Here is an 18,154-nt window from a genome sequence, read left to right as displayed (position 1 = left end):
TTTTCTTTGTATAGGTCTTTCACCTCCCTGGTTAAATTTACTCCCAGATATTTTATTCTCTTTGTTTCAATTGTAAATGGGTTTGGATTCTTGGGTTCTTGTTCTGTTACTTCGTTACTGGAGTACAGAAATGCTACTGATTTTTCTAAGTTGACTTTTACCCTGCAACTTTGCTGTAGTTATTATTTCTAATAGTGTTCCAACGGATTCTTTAGGGTTTTCTATATATAAAATCATGTCATCTGCAAACAGTCAGAGTTTCACTTCTTTAGTGCCTATTTGTATTCCTTTTCTTTTTCTTGCCTAATTGTTCTGGCCAAAACCTGTAGTACTATGTTGAATAAGACTGGTGAGAGTGGACACCTGTGTGTTGTTCTTGTTCTCAGAGGGATGGCTTTCAGTTTTTCCCCATTGAGTATGATGTTGGCTGTGGGCGAACTGGTTTTTTTTTAGTTTAAATAAACAGAGCTTTTTTTTTTTTTAAAGATTTTATTTTTCCTTTTTCTCCCAAAGCCCCCCAGTACACAGTTGTGTATTTTTAGTTGTGGGTCCTTCTAGTTGTGGCATGTGGGATGCCGCCTCAGCATGGCTTGACGAGCGGTGCCATGTTCACATCCAGGATATGAACTAGCGAAACCCTGGGCTGCTGAAGCAGAGCACGCAAACTTAACCACTCAGTCACAGGGCTGGCCCCCTAAAGAAACAGAGTTTTTTAAAAAGCAGACATCACAATGAAACATGCTTTAAGGTTAACAATCATTTACTGAATTAACATTTCCACTTATAAACATACAATTTGCATATACAGGGAAAAATAGGTTCTGTGGACACACGGAATACAAGAGACAGGGAAGCAATCAGAAGAAAGATCAACTCTAGTGGGAAAAAAATGGAAGTGCATTCCATGCCTCTGTCTACACAAACTTGAGAAGGAGAAAGAAAGATTACACAGGATCACAACTGAAGTAGAAAATAAACTTGGGTCATTCTGTCTCAACTGCAGGAACTTGCCCTTATGATCAGATCTTGGGTCCTGGTCTGGCCTGTTTCATGGATGGTGATCTGAAATCAGCCTCTGGTCTCTCCCTTCTGTTTACTAGCTAAGACCCTAAAGTTAACTGCAGGAATTACAAGAAGAGAGCTAAAAAACAACCCGGTCAGCAGGTATACAATGTCCACGGCCAACTTCTTCCAGGTACATTACTTAAAAGTGCACATGGAAGTAAAATGCTTACTCAAATCTGAACGAGTTCCTTCCAGCTCACTGGACTTCTTGATGTAGAACTACCTAAGTGAGGCAATCAAATGGTTGGCACCCATGGGAGGTGGGCCAGGGAAATGAAATCTCAGCCCATCTTTACAACTGGTATGCATTTCACATCAGCATCTAGTCACTAGCAACAGGGAACTTCCAGTCTCAACTACAGCTGCTCAACGGGGCTGGCCCTAGTGGGGACAGGGACTGAGGATGGGGCACACATGTATGCCAAACTTCAGTCCACAGCTCTCCCCCTTCAGTCTGAGGGCAGCTGGGGGAAAACCAGAAGAATGTTTGCTTCAAGGGCATTTCAGTGGTGTGACTCAATACTCTGTGGTTCCAGTAACCTCAAGCTCAAAATTAATACCCCAAAATGCAACATTAACAACTGAGTTTAATATTCTGTAAGTAAAGCATACAGTCTTAAGAATGATTACCATTTGAACAAAGCCATTCTTACTACATAGGATGTAAAATCATAAAAGTAACATTTTTACCAATCCAAACGACAGTGTTATCATACATCACATCTGGTAATTTTCCACCAGGTCAAACATCCAAAGAGATGACAATTACACTTCCTTTTTGCTGGAAACAGACTCTCCAGTGTCAACAAGTCCATTAGAATTGACTAGGAAAACAGACCTGCAGTCACCACAAAGTTCATTTGGCATCTGGCTTCACAGGGAGATCTATTTAAGCCTCAGAGATGGAGTCAGTTGACCAGTAAAACAAAAGAGTATGTATGTATGTATCTGGCCAAACAGCATAAAAAATAGAATTTGTGCTACTAGGAGTGTACTTTATGGAAAATAGGGCCACATGGAGTGTAGGGGCAGGGACTTTCACTGTGCAAATCTGCCTTCATAAAAGTACATTTTTTAAAGCATGGAGGACAGAAAACTGGAATAATTAGGAGCTTTAAAAATTCACAGAGATAAAGAATTAATAGAAATGCAGGACTGTGGGTTTTCCCAAGCTTCACACATAGTTGGGGCTGAAAATTGCAAGGTTTAAGCTTCTCTATGATATTTGAGTCAGAAATAAAAACAAGGCTGGTGCCTTGGTCTGGTGAGTGATATCTCGAGGTCATCCATGTCCTTAGGCCTTATTTCCCATCTCTAACCTGAGTCTCCCCTACAGCCCGGCACTGTGCCACCAGCAGGGCTCCACACACACCCAAGTGCTTGGGGACACCCACAGTGCCCCACTCCCACACAGGACAGGAAAGCTGCCCTTCAACAGCCTTCAGAAGGATGGAAAAGAGCATTCTCTCTGCAGCGCACTCCCTGGCAGGCCTGAACCAGTAGCACTGTAACCATGGCTCTCACTCCATTTTCCCCACCATTCTTTTAATATTACCTTCTCAACAAGTAGAAAAATAGGCTCTAAGTGGGCTGGAGTGGCAATAAAAATACTCAAGGCAGACACTAAAAACAATGCCTCTGAATAAAGCAAATCCACTCTACATACTTGTCATTGTTTTGTCTTCTTCAAGTTTTAAGGGATAAAGCCCTTTGAGGCTCAAGTCAATTCCTAATTTGGAGCGTTTTCCAAAGACCACTACCAAAAACAAACCAGCATCACTGTTAAAGACAGAACTGCCCCCTCACCCCGAGCAGCCAGCCTGGCTGGAGGCCTGCAGAGCCCCACAGGCCGCGGGGACATCACACCACTGCCTCAGGGAAGCTCCCAGGCAGCTCACCAGCCCAAACTCCTGAAGTAACAGACAGCCAGTGCTGTCTGAGGTTTCCACGTCTGATGTTAAACCGAAAGAAGCTGCAGTTTCTCTTGCCACACTAACTCACTCACTCACAGATCACCGTATTACCAACTAGCGTAACACTAAAATAAATTATCCCTTAAGCACTATGCCCATCCCTAAAAAGAAAATGTATTTCCTAACAGGTATGTTCAAAAAGGGATTCCAAGGGTTCCATAAGGAAACTTGAAACGAGCCAGTGTCCCCAAGAGTCCATGTTTTAGCTAAAGAGCAGTCCAGTGCCTTCTCTGTGGTACTAAGGTGGATCAGTTATAATGTCACTACTTTGAAAAGAACTATTAAAACTATTATTAAAAACATTTATCAAACAGAAATGCCCTGCAAATTATATTATTGCACATAGGGTATCAGAAGCTATGCATATCCAGATTTCAAGGACTCTAGAAGACCCAGAACAGAGACCCTAAGGCCATGCCCGTGGCTGCTCCAGCCAGCATGCCCAGTGCCAGATCAGTGTCATTGTCTCGATACCGCTCACGAATGATGACTTGGTTGGCAGCCTGTTGTCCATAAAGTCCTATAAAAGAAGGAAAAAAACAGACCTCTGAGAAGCAGTTTGTGAATCCAACAGTCACTCAAAAAGGGTCCACTGGACTGAGAACCTTTCTGCAAGTAGCTGAGGTCATTCTCTGTGCATTTGTGGCCCTCCTGCTATGGCTGAGTGTGCCTCTAGAGAGGTGGTAGGGTGGCTGCAGCTAGTGCTCCCCAGTGCTCCTCCACCTCAGGCTAACGTGACCAGACTTGGCTCAGTGAGAACACCTCCATTTCTAAAATCGCACTAAGAGAAAATCAAGATGCACAGCTTTCCAAGGTCCAAAGTCTCAAATACTGCAAAGAGCAGAATTCAAATGAAGCTGCAAACTCCAGCCTCCAATTTCCACTTCAGCTCTCCACATCACACTTAGGATGACAGGCAGATGGCGGAGAGCATGGGAGATACACAGAGACTGCAGACAATGGGAGAGTCAAGAATCGCCATTGAAAGCTAAAAATGAAAAACTCATTGAAAAGCTAATTAGCTTCTAAGTATTGATGTAAACTTTTTTTTTTTGCTTGAGGAAGATTGCTGCTGAGCTAGCATCTGTGACAATCTTCCTCTATTTTACGTGGGATGCCACCACAGTGTGGCTTTATGAGCAGTACTAGGTCCGTGCCCAGGAACCGAACCTGCAAACCCAGGCCGCTGAAGCGGACCACAAGAACTTTACTACTATGCCAACAGGCCGGCCCTCATGTAAACTACTTTTAAATTAAACCTTAAATCTGGTAATATAACTTGCTCTTCATTTTTAATCATGTGAACTTACGGGGAACAATATTTATGTTAGAGAAAAATTTCTAAAAAGCACACTTTAAACAAATTTAATATTTAATTTTGGATGATTAAAGTTTACAACTGGAAACACATTATTTGTTCTCTTCTACACTTCACAGCTATATAGTCTAATAGGTAATTAGCTTCAAAATTGCTCACATATAAATAGCGTTAACTTTCCTCCTTGACCCACTATTCCTTCAACAGCTCAACCCCAGGAGAGCCAGAAACTAATCCAATAGCAATGTGTCCCTGTGGACGAAGAATGGAAGTGAAACCATCCCAGTCTAAGCACTCACACTGTTACAAGTGCTTACATGGACTGAATCCTCACAACAACCCTAGGAGGGTCTACTATTATCCCCATTTTACAGACAGGCAAAAAGTGAGGCACAAAGGGATTAAGAGCAGTAAGGGCTTACAAGGCCAGGCACTGGGGCTACAGTGTGTGCTCCTGACGACTCTCGCTTCAGATACAAAGGCCAGTCACTCACACTTATAATTTGTTTCAGGTGAGGTGAAAAATGGGCAGAAACACATCAAAAGCCCAGAACAAAGATAAGCCCTTCCAGGACTCTACTGCACTTGCAAAATGAAACATCACCTCGGTAGTGATAATTGTTGAAGGATGTTACCAGAAGGAAAAAACAGGAGAAAGATTATCTCTTACCCCTTAAAATGAGCCTCTTACTTTGGCTGCTTCTCAATATATGTGAAACCTATTTAAGTATACTAATTCTCTTCTTGGAAACAAATGTGGATACAACGGTAAAGTTTTAAAAATCAAGCCTACTCTAGCTTTGTAAAACAGTGAAAATACATACCGCATATTTTTTTTAAAAAGCACAGTAGCAGAGAGATGTGTGGTCTATAACCAAAAACATAGCTCTCTTATCCTTAAACTCAGAAATAAAAATTCTTCACTGATCTACCCACTAAATGAAGAGAAACAAGGAATGGAAGCCTGGCATGAGTTACCTGCACATGGGTACTGGTAGGGTACAGCATAAGCCTGCCCATTCGCAGTATAGACCACCTGAGTTCCTGGTGGGTACGCACCGCTGTATGGACCATAGCCATATGCCTGCTGAAAAGAAACAGGCCCATTAGAGATATACTTTTGAAATTCAACGTCTGTTTACAACAACAACTCTCAACAAAGGGGGCATAGAGGGAATGTACCTCAGATAATAAAGGCCATATATGACAAACCCACAGCTAAGATCATACTCAATGGGAAAAGGCCATGCCTCTAAGAACAGGAAAAAGACAAGGATGCCACTCTAGCCACTTTCACTCAACACAGTATTAAGTCCTAGCCAGAGGAATCAGGCAAGAAAAAGAAATAAAAGGCAACCAAACTGGAAAGACAGAAGTAAAACTGTCAGTATTTGCAGACGCCATGATATTATTTATGGAAAACCCTAAAAACTCCACCAAAAAACTATGAGAATAAATGGATTCAGTAAAGCTGCAGGATACAAAATCAACATACAGAAATCCGTTGTGTTTCTATACACTAAAACCAAATTATTAGAACAAAAAATTAAGAAAGCAATCCCAGGGGCCGGTCCTGTGGCTGAGTGGTTAAGTTCATGCGTTCTGCTTCGCGGCCCAGGGTTTCACCAGTTCTGATCCTGGGCACGGACATGGCACCACTCATCAGGCCATGCTAAAGTGGCATCCCACATAGCAGAGCCAGAAGGATGTACAACTAGAATATACAACTATGTACTGAGGGGCACTTTGGGGAGGAGAAGAAGAAGAAGGGGAAAAAAAAAAAAGAAGACTGGCAACAGATGTTAGCTCAGATGTCAATCTTTAAAAAAACAAAAAGATAAAGAAAGCAATCCCATTTATAACTGCATCAAAAAGAATAAAATACCTATAAAGAAATTTAACCAAAGAGGTGAAAGACCTGTACACTGAAAACTATGACACTGAAGAAGACACAAATAAATGGAAAGATATTCTATGCTCATGGATTTGAAGAATTAACACTGTCAAAATGTCCCTATTACCCAAAGCAACCCACAGATTCAACGGACTCCCAAAGACATTCTTCACAGAAATAGAACAGAGAATTCTAAACTTCATAGGTGCCCCAAGAGACCCCAAATAGCTAAATCAATCCTGAGAAAAAAGAACAAAGTTGGAGGCATCACAATCCTTGACTTCAAAATATACTACAAAGCTACAGTAATCAAAACAGGATGGGACTGGTACAAGAACAGACACACAGATCAATGGGACAGAATTGAAAGCCCAGAAATAAAACCACACATCTATGGACAGGTTATCTTCGACAAAGGAGCTAAGAACATACAATGGAGAAAGGAAAGTCTCTTCAATAAATGGTATTGGGAAAACTGGACAGCCACATGCAAAAGAATGAAAGTAGACCATTATTTGTCGCCATACAGAAAAATTAACTCACAATGGATCAAAGACTTGAAGGTAACCTGAAACCATAGAACTCCTAGGAGAAAATATAGGCACTACACTCTTTGACAATGGTCTTAGTGGCATCTTTTCAAATAACATGTCTACTCGGGTAAGGGAAACAAAAGAAAGAATTAACAAGTGGGACTTCGTCAGACTAAACAGCTTCTGCAAGGCAAAGGAAACTAGGAACAAAAGGAAAAGAAAACCCACCAAATGGGAGAAAACATTTGCACATCATGTATCTGACAAGGGGTTACTCTACAAAATATATAAAGAACTCGCACAACTCAACAACAAAAAAAAGAAACAATCCAGTCAAAAAATGGGCAGAGGATATGAAAGACATTTTTCCGAAGAAGATACACAGATGACCAATAGGCACATGAAAAGATGCTCAACATCACTAATCACCAGGGAAACGGAAATCAAAACTGCACGAAGATATCATCTTACACCCGTTAAAATGGCTATGATCACCAAGACTAAAAATAATGAATGTTGGAGAGGGTGGGGAGAGAAGGGAATCCTCATCCACTGCTGATGGGAATGCAAATGGGTGCAGCCACTATGGAAAACAGTATGGCGATTTCTCAAATAGTTAAAAATGGAAATACCATATGACCCAGCTATCTCAACACTAGGTATTTATCCAAAGAACTTGAAATCAGCAATTCAAAGAGACTTTGCACCCCTATGTTCACTGCAGCACTACTCACAACAGCCAAGAAGTAGAAGCAACACAAGTGCCCATCGACCAATGACTGGATGTAGAAGATGTGGTATATATATATATATATATATATATATATATATATATATATATATACACAATGGAATATTACTCAGGCACAAAAAAGACAAAATCGTCCCATTTACAACATGGATGGACCTTGAGGGCATCATGTTAAGCAAAATAAGCCAGACAGAGAAAGACAAACACCATATGATTTCACTCCTATGTGGAAAATAAACCAACACACAGAGAAAAGTTTACGGGTTACCAGAGGGGAGGGGGTTCAGGGTTCGGCATAACGGGTGAAGGGGCATACTTATATGGTGAGTGACAAATTTCACAATGCTATAAACTATTATGACCTCAATAAAATAAAATTAAATTTAAAAGAAAAGGACAGTGGCACAGAGACCCCAACGTCCCTCCCTTGGATCGTATAAGGCAAAGATTTGCTCCCTACCTCAGGGGTTGGTGCGGCATAGGCTGTGTAGGGAGGTGGAGAAGCAGCCACAGCAGTCTCATCATACATGACTTCTGAGCCCACATAAGCCTAAAAGAGGAGAGAAAACATGAAAGACAGTGAGTTGCCACAAAGCACCTGCAGGTTCTTCCTATACATATATCCACTTTATTTAGCAGATAAAAAAAAATTAAAAGCCAAAATGTTAATCTTTGACCAGCAAATGCTTTCGGAGAAGCAGTAAACGGCAGGAAGACTATCTCCCACACCTCCCCTCAGCTCCACACTCTGGGGTCCTCTGAATTCAGGAGGCGGAGGAGAGCTCTCACTGCCCAAGAGGGCCACAGCGCCTCCACTGCTCCTGAGGCCTTTGAAAGATGTTACACCACTCTCAACAACTCTTCTGTTCACAAATAAAAATCCTACAATCTGAAGTGTAGCAGCCAGAGATATGTTCTACGCACAGAGTCTGTTTTTTGCATTTAAAAAAATCCTTCATTGAATTACTTCCCAGCGGAAAAGAAAAATACATGCACTCTCTAAAAAAATATCCATATAAAGAATCATCTTGACATCTTGCTCCTAACTATACGGATCATTAATACTAATTTCACCCAAGAAGAGAATTTTCATGAGAGAAAGGGTAACTGGAGCTCTACAGTGAGCTCTGGGGGAAGAAGTGTCTTGGGCTAACAAGAGTAGGAAACAATGACCTTTGGATAGTAAGTCTTTTTTCGTTCTTTTCTCACCCATACAAATGCTTTTATAAGCGCCATCTACCTTTTTCTTTTCTTCCTGGAGAGAGAAAGGAAAAAATAAAATCCTACCTGAAGAATGAAAATGCTAACCACAGAGGAAGTCACTCTGACTCCCTGACAGACACAAAGATGGCATCACGAGCCTCTGCAAATGGGGCTGGCTGTCTCAATGACCTCATATTGTTAGAGTCAGAACTAGAGCCAAGTACAAGCCCCAGAAGTGTCTGTTCCATGAGGCTGAGACGCTGTGCAGAAAAAGCAACCTGTGGTCCTTTCTGAGCCTTCGGAACTGTAAACCACAGTGGGGTTCACAGTGCTACCAATCTTTGCGAGACACAAACATTTCTAGAAGACAACACTGGAACCAGTATGGCTGTGTGAGGAGGGCTCCTCCTGCCAAAAAGCTGGGCAAACTCCAACTTGCTCAGTCAGCAAAAGCCGCCCTGCCCAGCTCTGCTTGCTCATCCATGGCTGGATGGCCCAGAAACCCATCTTCCCCATCTCCCTTTCTTCATCTCCTGTTCTCCTGTTTCTTACAGTAAGACGATGTGAAAACATTACTGGTGTCCATTAGCAACTTACTGTATTTGTCCTGGAATCCTGAAGTGTAAATTTCCAGGCCCTGGAGAATAGAAAAAGAAAGGGGTACTTCATCTGAGGCAATCCAACATCTCTCTCTCTGATTCGCAAACCTGCATTGGCAGCACAGTTTCTGAAAAAGCTTGTTTTAACAGGTCTTCAGCCCTTGCCCCAACACCCACTGGGTCAACTAATTTGAGACATAAAAAACTGTATCTATTGTACCTATAACATATAACATTTAAAACACAGGGTTTTGCTTTACTTTTCATGAATGTAAAATGTACCGTGCTTAACTATACCACAACTTCATCACTTCATGTCATACACACAGATCTACTTGATTTTGTAAAGGCTACATAATGTTCCATGATATGAGATTTAGATTATCAGCAATTTTTTGTGATTAAAAATAACGCTGGTAATTTTGCCAGCTTGAGAAATTGACATATAACATACCTAGGTTTAAGGTGTAGTGATGAGCTGATACACATATATTGCAAAATGATGAGCACAATATGTTTAACACCTCCATCACTTCCCATAATTACATTTTTTCTGGTGATAACATTTAAGATCTATTCTCTTAATTTTTAAGTATATAATACAGTATTATTCACACAGTCACCATACTGTACATTAGATGTGCAGAATTTATTCATCTTATAGCTGGAAGTTTGTACCCTATAACCAACATCCCCCCCATTTCCCCCAACCTCCAGCCCCTGGCAACCACCATTCTACTCTCTATTTCTGAGTTTGACTTTTTTTTTTTTTTCCTTCCTTTTTCTCCCCAAAGCCCCCCAGTACATAGTTGTATATTCTTCATTGTGGGTCCTTCTAGTCGTGGCACGTGGGACGCCGCCCCAGCGTGGCCCGATGAGTAGTGCCATGTCCGCGCCCAGGACCCAAACCAACCAAACACTGGGCCGCCTGCAGCGGAGCGCGCGAACCTAACCACTCGGCCACGGGGCCAGCCCCCCTGAGTTTGACTTTTTTAGATTCTACACATAAATTAGAACACACGGTGTCTTTCTCTGTCTGACTTATTTCATTTAGCATAACAGCCTCAAGGTCCATCCATGCTGTTGCAAAACACAGGATTTCTTCTTTTTTTTAAGGTTGAATAATATTCCATTGCGTGTGTACACACATGTACATATATATCACATGTTCTTCATTCATTCATCCATTGACAGACACTTAGGCTGTTTCCATGTCTTGGCTACTATCTAATGCTGCAATGAACACGGGGGTGCAGATATCTCTTCGAGATGATTTCCTTCGGACGTATACCCAGAAGTGGGATTGTTGGGTCATAGGGTAGTTCTCCTCTTAGTTTTCCGAGGAACCTCCATAACATATCCACAGTGGTTGTACCTATTTATATTTCCACCAACAATGTAGAGGTTCCCTTTTCTCCACGTCCTTGCCAACACTTCTCTTTCATCTTTTTGACAACAGCCATCCTAAGATGTGAAGTGATTTCATTGTGGTTTTGATTTGCATTTCCCAGATGACTGGTGATGCTGACCATCTTTTCATGTACCTGTTGGCCATCGGTATGTCTTCTTTAGAAAAGTGTCTGTTCAAGTCCACTGTGCATTTTTTAATCAGATTGCTGTTCTGCTATGGAGTTGTACAACTTCCTTATATATTCCAGATACTAATGTCTTATCACATAGATAGTTTGCAAATATTTTCTCCTATTCTATAGGATGCCTTTTAATTTTTTGGAATGTTCCTTTGGCTGTGCAGAAGCTTTTTAGTTCCATGTAGTCCCATTTGTTAACTTGTTTGCTTCTGACGCTTGCATTTTGGTGTCATATCCAAAAAACTGTTGCCAAGACCAATGCCAAAGATCATCTTCCCTATGTTGTCTTCTAGCAGTTTTACAGTCTAGGGTCTTACATTTAAGTCCTTATCCACTTCAACTTAAATTCTGTGAGTGGCGTAAGACAGGGGTCCAATTTTATCCTTCTGCATGTGATTATCCATTTTTCCCAACACCACTTATTGAAGAGACTATCTTTTCCTGACAGTATTCTTGGTTTCCTTGTCAAGTGTTAGTTGATCATATATGCGTGTATTTACTTCTGAGATCTAGATTCTGTCCCACTGGTCTACATGTCTATTTTTATGCCAATACCATTCTGTTTTGATTACTACAGATTTGTACTAAAGTTTGAAATCAGGAATTGTGATGCCTCCAAATTTGTTGTTCTCTCTTGGGATTGCTTTGGCTATCCAGGGTCCTTTTGCAGTTCCACATAAATTTTAGGACTTTTTGTTATTTTTGTAAAAAATGCCATTGAAATTTTGATAAGAACTGTATTGCATCTATACATGGATTTGGGTGGTATGGACACTAACGATATTAAATCTTCCAATCCATGAGCATGGAATATCTTTCCATTTTATTTGTGTCTTCAATTTCTTTCATCAACGTCTTATAATTTTCAGTGTACAGATCTTTCACCTCCTTGGATAAATTTATTCCTAAGTATTTTATTATTTTTGATGCTGTTGTGAATGGAATTGTTTTCTTTTTCAGATAGGTCATCATTACTGTAAAGAAACACAACTGATTTTTGTATGTTGATTTTGTATCCCGCAATTTTACTGAACTCGTTTATTAGGCCTAACAGTTTTTTGCTGGAATCTTTAGGGCTGTCTGTACATAAGTTTGTAAACAGAGAAAATTTTATTCTTCCTATTTGGGTGCTTTTTATTTCTTTTTCTTGCTTAACTGCTTTGACTAAGACCTCCAGTGCTATGTTGAACAGAAATAAGAGTGGGCACCCTTGCCTTGCTCCTGATCGTAGTGGGAAAGCCTTCAACCCTTCACTGTTGAATGTATTAGCTATGGGTTTGTCATACATTAAAATAACGCTGCTATTAAAATCCTCACTACCTCTCTACCCTTATGTAAATATTTCTATAGGACAATTCCAAAGAGTGAAACTACTGGGCCAAAAGACAAAATCTACTTCAGTGGGTACTGCCAAATGGCCCTGGAAAAAGACTGTAACAAATTCTATCACCAACTTTTGCCTATGTGATCATAAAAATTAGATACCTAAATCCTAACTATCACAACTTTTCTGCTCTCCCTCCCTCATCCCCCTCACCTTTCTGACTCTCCATCCTTCTCCTATCTTTTTTAATTTAGGTTCTACACTCTTCTGAACATATTTCATTGAATCTCTCATGCTAGGACTCACTTCATCAGCCAGAGAGTGTTCCTACTCCTGTGAGCTTCAATGCCTTCCAGTGATCTGAAATGACAAGCCCTGGGGGAATCTTCTAGTCTCTGCTGAGGTCCCAAGGACATCATATTCTCAAGGGTTTTTCCTTAGCTTTCCCAAAAACAATCTTACTCCTTTAATCAGCATCCCTCCAGACCACAGATGATTACTAAAAATTTGCAAGACTTAATTAACTCATCTTGTTACTGCTTCTGGGAGTTCGGGTGGGGTTAAAAACGGTGATACACCTCAACAGAACCTTCTATCTCTTTCTTTGGCTGTCACTCTCTGTAGTCTGTGCTTGCAGGTGAACTTCTTTATTTGGCTGTTGCTGCTGAAATGTTTTCCCCTTCATTTCACTAGGTAGTTGGGGAAGATGATCCAGATTTACTTCACACTTTTACTCAGAGGTCTCTGTTATGGGTTGAACTGTGTCCCCTAACAAAAGATAAGGTGAAGTTCCCATCCCTAGTCCCTGTGAATTATTCATAAATAGGGTCATTGCAGATGGAATCAAGATAAGGTCATACTGAATTAAGCGGGTCCTTAATCTAATTGGTGTCCTTATAAGAAGAGAAATTTGGACCCAGATACACAGGGAGAATGCTGTGGTACAACAAGGGCAGAGATGGAGGGATGCAGGGGCAAGCCAAGAACGCCAAGGCTCACCGCCACAACCAAACCAGGAGGCGGCAAGGGAGGAGTCTGCCCAGAGTCTGGAGGAAGCTTGCCTCTGCCGACACACCCATGTCAGACCTCTAGCTTCCAGAACATGAGCGAATAAATGTCCGTTGTTTTAAGTCACCCAGTTTGCGGCACTCTGTTACAGCAGCCATAGGTAACTAATAGTCTTTTATCCCTTACTTTTTTATCTGTGACATTTTACGCCAAGTGGGTTTCTTGTGAACAGAATATATAGCTAGACTTTGTATTTTTTTGCCCAATCTCAGATCTTATTCTTTTTAAGGGGAATGTAACCAGCTCCCATTTATTGAGATATAGATATTGCTGGTCTAATTACTGCTAGTTCATTTTCTGTCATGCTTTATTAATTTTATCTACTGTTTCTTTTTTTTTCCCCATGAGGAATGTCTTCTGTTCCTTTTTATTCTTCTGGTTTAAAAAAGTATTATCCTCCATTGCTATCTTCCCTAACGTATATCCTTAAAATTAGACGTATATATAAACTTCTATTTCCCCACATAGGTGGAGAATATCTCAGCCTCCTCTGACCCACACATTCTTCCAGGCCGAACAAAGCAAGTGCTCCCTCATACTTTTACCTGTTCTCCCTCCTACATAGCAAAACCTCCCATGTTCTGATAAGATAAAATTTTAGTTCCTGATATTTTTTCCACTATTACCTAAAGGAATAGTTCATACATGTGACATCTCAGCATACGGCAGAGCAGATCAGTTGAGGACAAAGGGCTCTGGAGACAAAGGTTCAGATCCCAAGTCTAGCAGACCGGCTCTAAACCTCGGGAAGTGTGGCGGGCAGGATGAAGTCCCTTCCCCACAAAGATGTCCATGTCCTAATCCCCAGAATCTGTGAAGGTGACACCTCAGAGGGCAAAGGGGCTCCAGAGCCATAATTAAGATAAAGGAGCTTGAGATAGGGAGATTATCCTGGATTATCCAGGTTGGCCCAAACTAGTCACAAGTCCTTAAAAGCAGATAACCTTCCCTGGCTGCAGAGAACCAGAGAGATGACAGCATAAGGGCTCGGCCCAGAAGCCAAGGAACACAGGAGGCCTCTAGAAGGTGGAAAAGGAAAGGACACAGATTCTCTCCCAGAGCCTCCAGAAGGAACACCCTCTCTGAGACCCAGTGAAACTCCTGATGAACTTCTGACCTCCAGAAATATAACCAGAAATTTGTATTATTTGAAGCCACTGTGGTAATTTATTACAGGAACATTAAAAAACTGATACAGTTAACGAGGTTAAGTCACTTAACCTCAGGACACCTCAATTTCTGATACTAGGAAAAGTAACCCACCTTACATGGTATGGTGAGGATTAAATAACATATGCAAAGCAGTTAGCACAGTGCCTAGTGCAACGTAAGTGTCCAATATATATAAGCTTAAATTATTAAATAGTAATAATATAGCTCCAGTTTATAAAAAAGTAGTGAACTAGGTTGACATGTGGCCATTTCTCCATCAGTCTTTAGGCAAGCCACATCTCTTCCAGAAAGTATCATTTAAGATTCACTGATATAAATCAAAACAGTATAAAAAAGACACTACACCCGGGATTTAAAATAAACCCTATAGTTTAGCATGGAATAAATGTTTAAATTGAGGATGAACATATATGTGAAATGGGGAGGCAGGCACTCTGACAAACTAGTCTGCTGGATTGATTTTATGAACATGTCATATATATATGAATACTACAATAATCTCTGTTAGTGAATTCTCACAATGTCCAGAGTTAACTCAGGGTGGGAGTACAGAGCAGACAGGAAAAAAAAATTCTTCCCTCCAAATTTCATTTAATCAGTATTTTCAAGATTCTGATCCAACATCAATGCCAATGTTGACAAGCTGAGAATTAATAAAGCTGGGTTTTCCTCCTTGCAGTTCCACATCCCTTCTTCAGAGATGGCAGATGGGAGTAAGAACCATCAAGGAAGGAAAAGGCTGCATACTGCAGACATCAGGGCTTTTTAAAAAGACTTTTACATAAAAAGAACAAGATTTAAGAATTCATTCAACTAAGCCCATTCCCGATGTGCATCTAGTAATGAAAAAAGAGAGCGCAAAGTGACTGTAGGTGAATACTTCCTGTCATTCTCTCTGTAAGGGGTTCTGCCAGGGCAGCTCTAAACAGGCAGGAACTGGGATCAGCGTTATCAGAGGTGGAATAAGATCCTGCTATATTTCTTTCACTCATCCTCTGAGTCACTTATTCTGCTGCCTAAAGGAAAACTCCACTCACATTATTTTCCCTTTCTGATAAGTGGAAATTAAAACAGAAAATACTTTTTAAATTAAACATCTAAGAAAATTAAACTTACAAACAATCATCTGTACTTTCTGCACAAAGACTGATCGTTTTCCCATCTCGGCAAACAATCTGCAGCATACAGTCTTTTGGCTTCCCATCTGGAGGCTGCACATCTATGACAAAGAAGTAGAATAAAGGAATATTTATATAGTTTTTTTAAAAGGACTTCTTCTTATCTACCAGCTCAGATAAGCAAAGGAGCAGTATTCAGAACATTCCCATTACAAAACATCTTTGTTCTGCTCTACAGAACAAACACGCATCACAACTCCATCCTAATCACACTTCCTGCAGGAAGAACAAGCGAGCCTCTTCCAGAGGGCATTCCACAGATGAAGATGGACAGAACAGCCCAGGCCGTAGAAGAATACGCCCCACACAGTGAAAATGTTACAAAGCATCAGACAGGAGAATACTTACTGCTTTTGTTCACAGGAAGCATCAAAACAGATCACTGCTTTAAAAGTGAAAATCTGACTTTTGAAGTATCTCAGTGTACCAAAAAATAAGATCTATGATATGTGAGCCTGATTTAGGTAGGGATTTCAACAGACGGTCCATGGAGACTTGTGTTTCAAGAACTAATATATAGGGGCAAGATACTACAATGCCAATGGTTACCACAAGCAAATATCTCATTTGTGACTTTTTAATTCATGAACTAATATGTAGGGGCAGGATGGTATAAGCATCAATGTTTATTACAGCAGACTGTTTACTCCAAATAGCAAGAGAGTTACTAAAACAAACAGGGAAGTCTAACCTATGCCATCAATTAGAAATAGAAAAGTCTAAGATTGTTAAAAATCTATTCCTTTAAAATGAATATAAGGAATGACTCCAGAAAACCAAGTCATCATGGATTTTAAGAAACTGACTGTAATTGTCACCAATAAGATGCCAGTTTCTGAGTCACAAAATCTATACTGCCTAGGGTGGCTCCATCCTTCTTGGGGTTCCCAGCACACCTTAGCTCTCCACCACCTTCTCCATGAGAGAGGAAGGAATGTGGTCTAATTCAGATGAAAAAGTTAATTTATCCAAACCATATGGTTCATGATCTAAGTGTCTGGGTCCCCACTGTGGTTACCTCTTCCCAGATGAAACACTTCTTTGGTCTATTTATGAAAGCAAAGTGGGTAAGGAAGAGGATTCAACTCTCATCAAGAACGGGGAGGGGTAGATGACAGAAGCTGGCCAAGACAGACCCACTTACCCCGACATTCATGTCCCATGCGGATATTGATGCAGTCCACTGGCATGTGGACCTTATCCTCGACACTCTGCCGAGTTTGGTCATCATAATAGATCAAGTGACCATCCGACCACAGGTCAAACCAATTCTTCTTCCAGCGCTTCAAAATAGTACCTGAAAACAAAGAAAAGTTGGCTTTGAGCTGAAACTTTGTCCTCTAATTCACAGGGAACAGAAGCAAAGAAAACTTTCCTCTGGCCCTATAAGTACTCCTGCACATAACTGTCCGGAGCAGTCCATCCAAATGGAAGTGAAAGCAGACCCCAAGGGCATGAACACCCACGCTGTACCAGGGCTGCCTGAGGCACACACTAGAGATACTGAGAAGACTGACAACTTAAAACTCCCAAAACTTAAAAGAAAAAATTCAATAAAACCTTGATTTTGAGCTAATGAAAGATGTCTAACATTTAATTCTCCATGCAGTCTCTCTAAATTTTCCCAGTAGTATCTAACTTTGCTGGATTCATCAGAAAATGTTAAAGTCTCCATATACAAATAATAATAACACCTTCTTTTGGAAAAATATGTTTTTCTCTTTTCCTTGAAGAGCTTTCACGGATACTCTTCTCTAACATTTGTTCTTCCCTTAAAGCCCACACCTAGAGGGCCTGCCTGCCTGAGGCAGACACAGAGGCAGGCTCAGACAGTGGATACATCCACACCCAGGACACCAAACCCAGGTCCCCGGCCTGATGCCTACCCTCCATGCATCCATCCTACTACCTCACACATCTCCATCAGTTTACGAGAATTCATCCTTTCATTTGTAATCTTGGACCAGACGTTTAACTTTAAAAAACTCTAATTTCCTTGTCAGCCAAAAGGGAATACTAAAAGGCCAATTTTGGCTCCAAAACTCCAAGTCTTCCCTGCACCTTTTTCACATCCACACATACTTTTTGTTCCTGTAGATCCCGACGTGCTCTTGGCCAACGTGCACAAATCCACTCCATGTACTTCTCCTGATGCTCCCATGTCTGCTAATGGTTTCAACCAAATACGTGACACAACAGCCTTTCAAATTTCTTTTACCACTATCAGGCACTTCTTCTTGCTGAGAAGGGCAGCCACAGCACTTGCCCAAACTGATAAATGACACCCAGCACCCATATGACTGGCAGCACCTGAGCTGTGCAGAAACTACCAGATAGAGCCACCCAAACAGACAGGTGGAATCACTGGGTTGGGGAGGTCTACCCAAGTATCTCACGTGCCATCAAAGCCCTGACTGCAGATTCCCAAATTAGGCGCCCTCCAGAGTCCAGATACTGGGCCCTAAGGGTCTATTTGGCAACAGCAG

At 41.1% G+C, this 18,154-nt stretch overlaps 1 protein-coding gene across 4 annotated transcripts in view; it reads right to left on the bottom strand.

Annotated features, from left to right (window-relative positions):
• Nucleotides 1-742: 742 nt before the first annotated feature.
• Nucleotides 743-18,154, bottom strand: part of PLEKHB2 (pleckstrin homology domain containing B2) — a 35,531-nt gene continuing 18,119 nt past the window's right edge. For 2 of the 4 annotated variants that reach the window (XM_044769251.2, XM_044769252.2), the window contains exons 3-8: nucleotides 16,813-16,965; nucleotides 15,607-15,709; nucleotides 9,335-9,374; nucleotides 7,995-8,084; nucleotides 5,335-5,443; nucleotides 743-3,558 (exon numbers count right to left, since the gene is read on the bottom strand). In XM_044769251.2, the coding sequence (XP_044625186.2) occupies nucleotides 3,422-3,558; nucleotides 5,335-5,443; nucleotides 7,995-8,084; nucleotides 9,335-9,374; nucleotides 15,607-15,709; nucleotides 16,813-16,965 (632 nt within the window). In that variant the 3' untranslated portion in view covers nucleotides 743-3,421. The remainder of the gene's footprint in view (nucleotides 3,559-5,334; nucleotides 5,444-7,994; nucleotides 8,085-9,334; nucleotides 9,375-15,606; nucleotides 15,710-16,812; nucleotides 16,966-18,154) is intronic. The other 2 variants (XM_044769253.2, XM_044769254.2) reach the window with 1 other exon arrangement.

The sequence above is a fragment of the Equus asinus genome, chromosome 4 (genome assembly GCF_041296235.1).
Source record: "Equus asinus isolate D_3611 breed Donkey chromosome 4, EquAss-T2T_v2, whole genome shotgun sequence".
NCBI lineage: Eukaryota > Metazoa > Chordata > Mammalia > Perissodactyla > Equidae > Equus > Equus asinus.
This window is presented reverse-complemented; position numbering and strand designations above follow the sequence as displayed.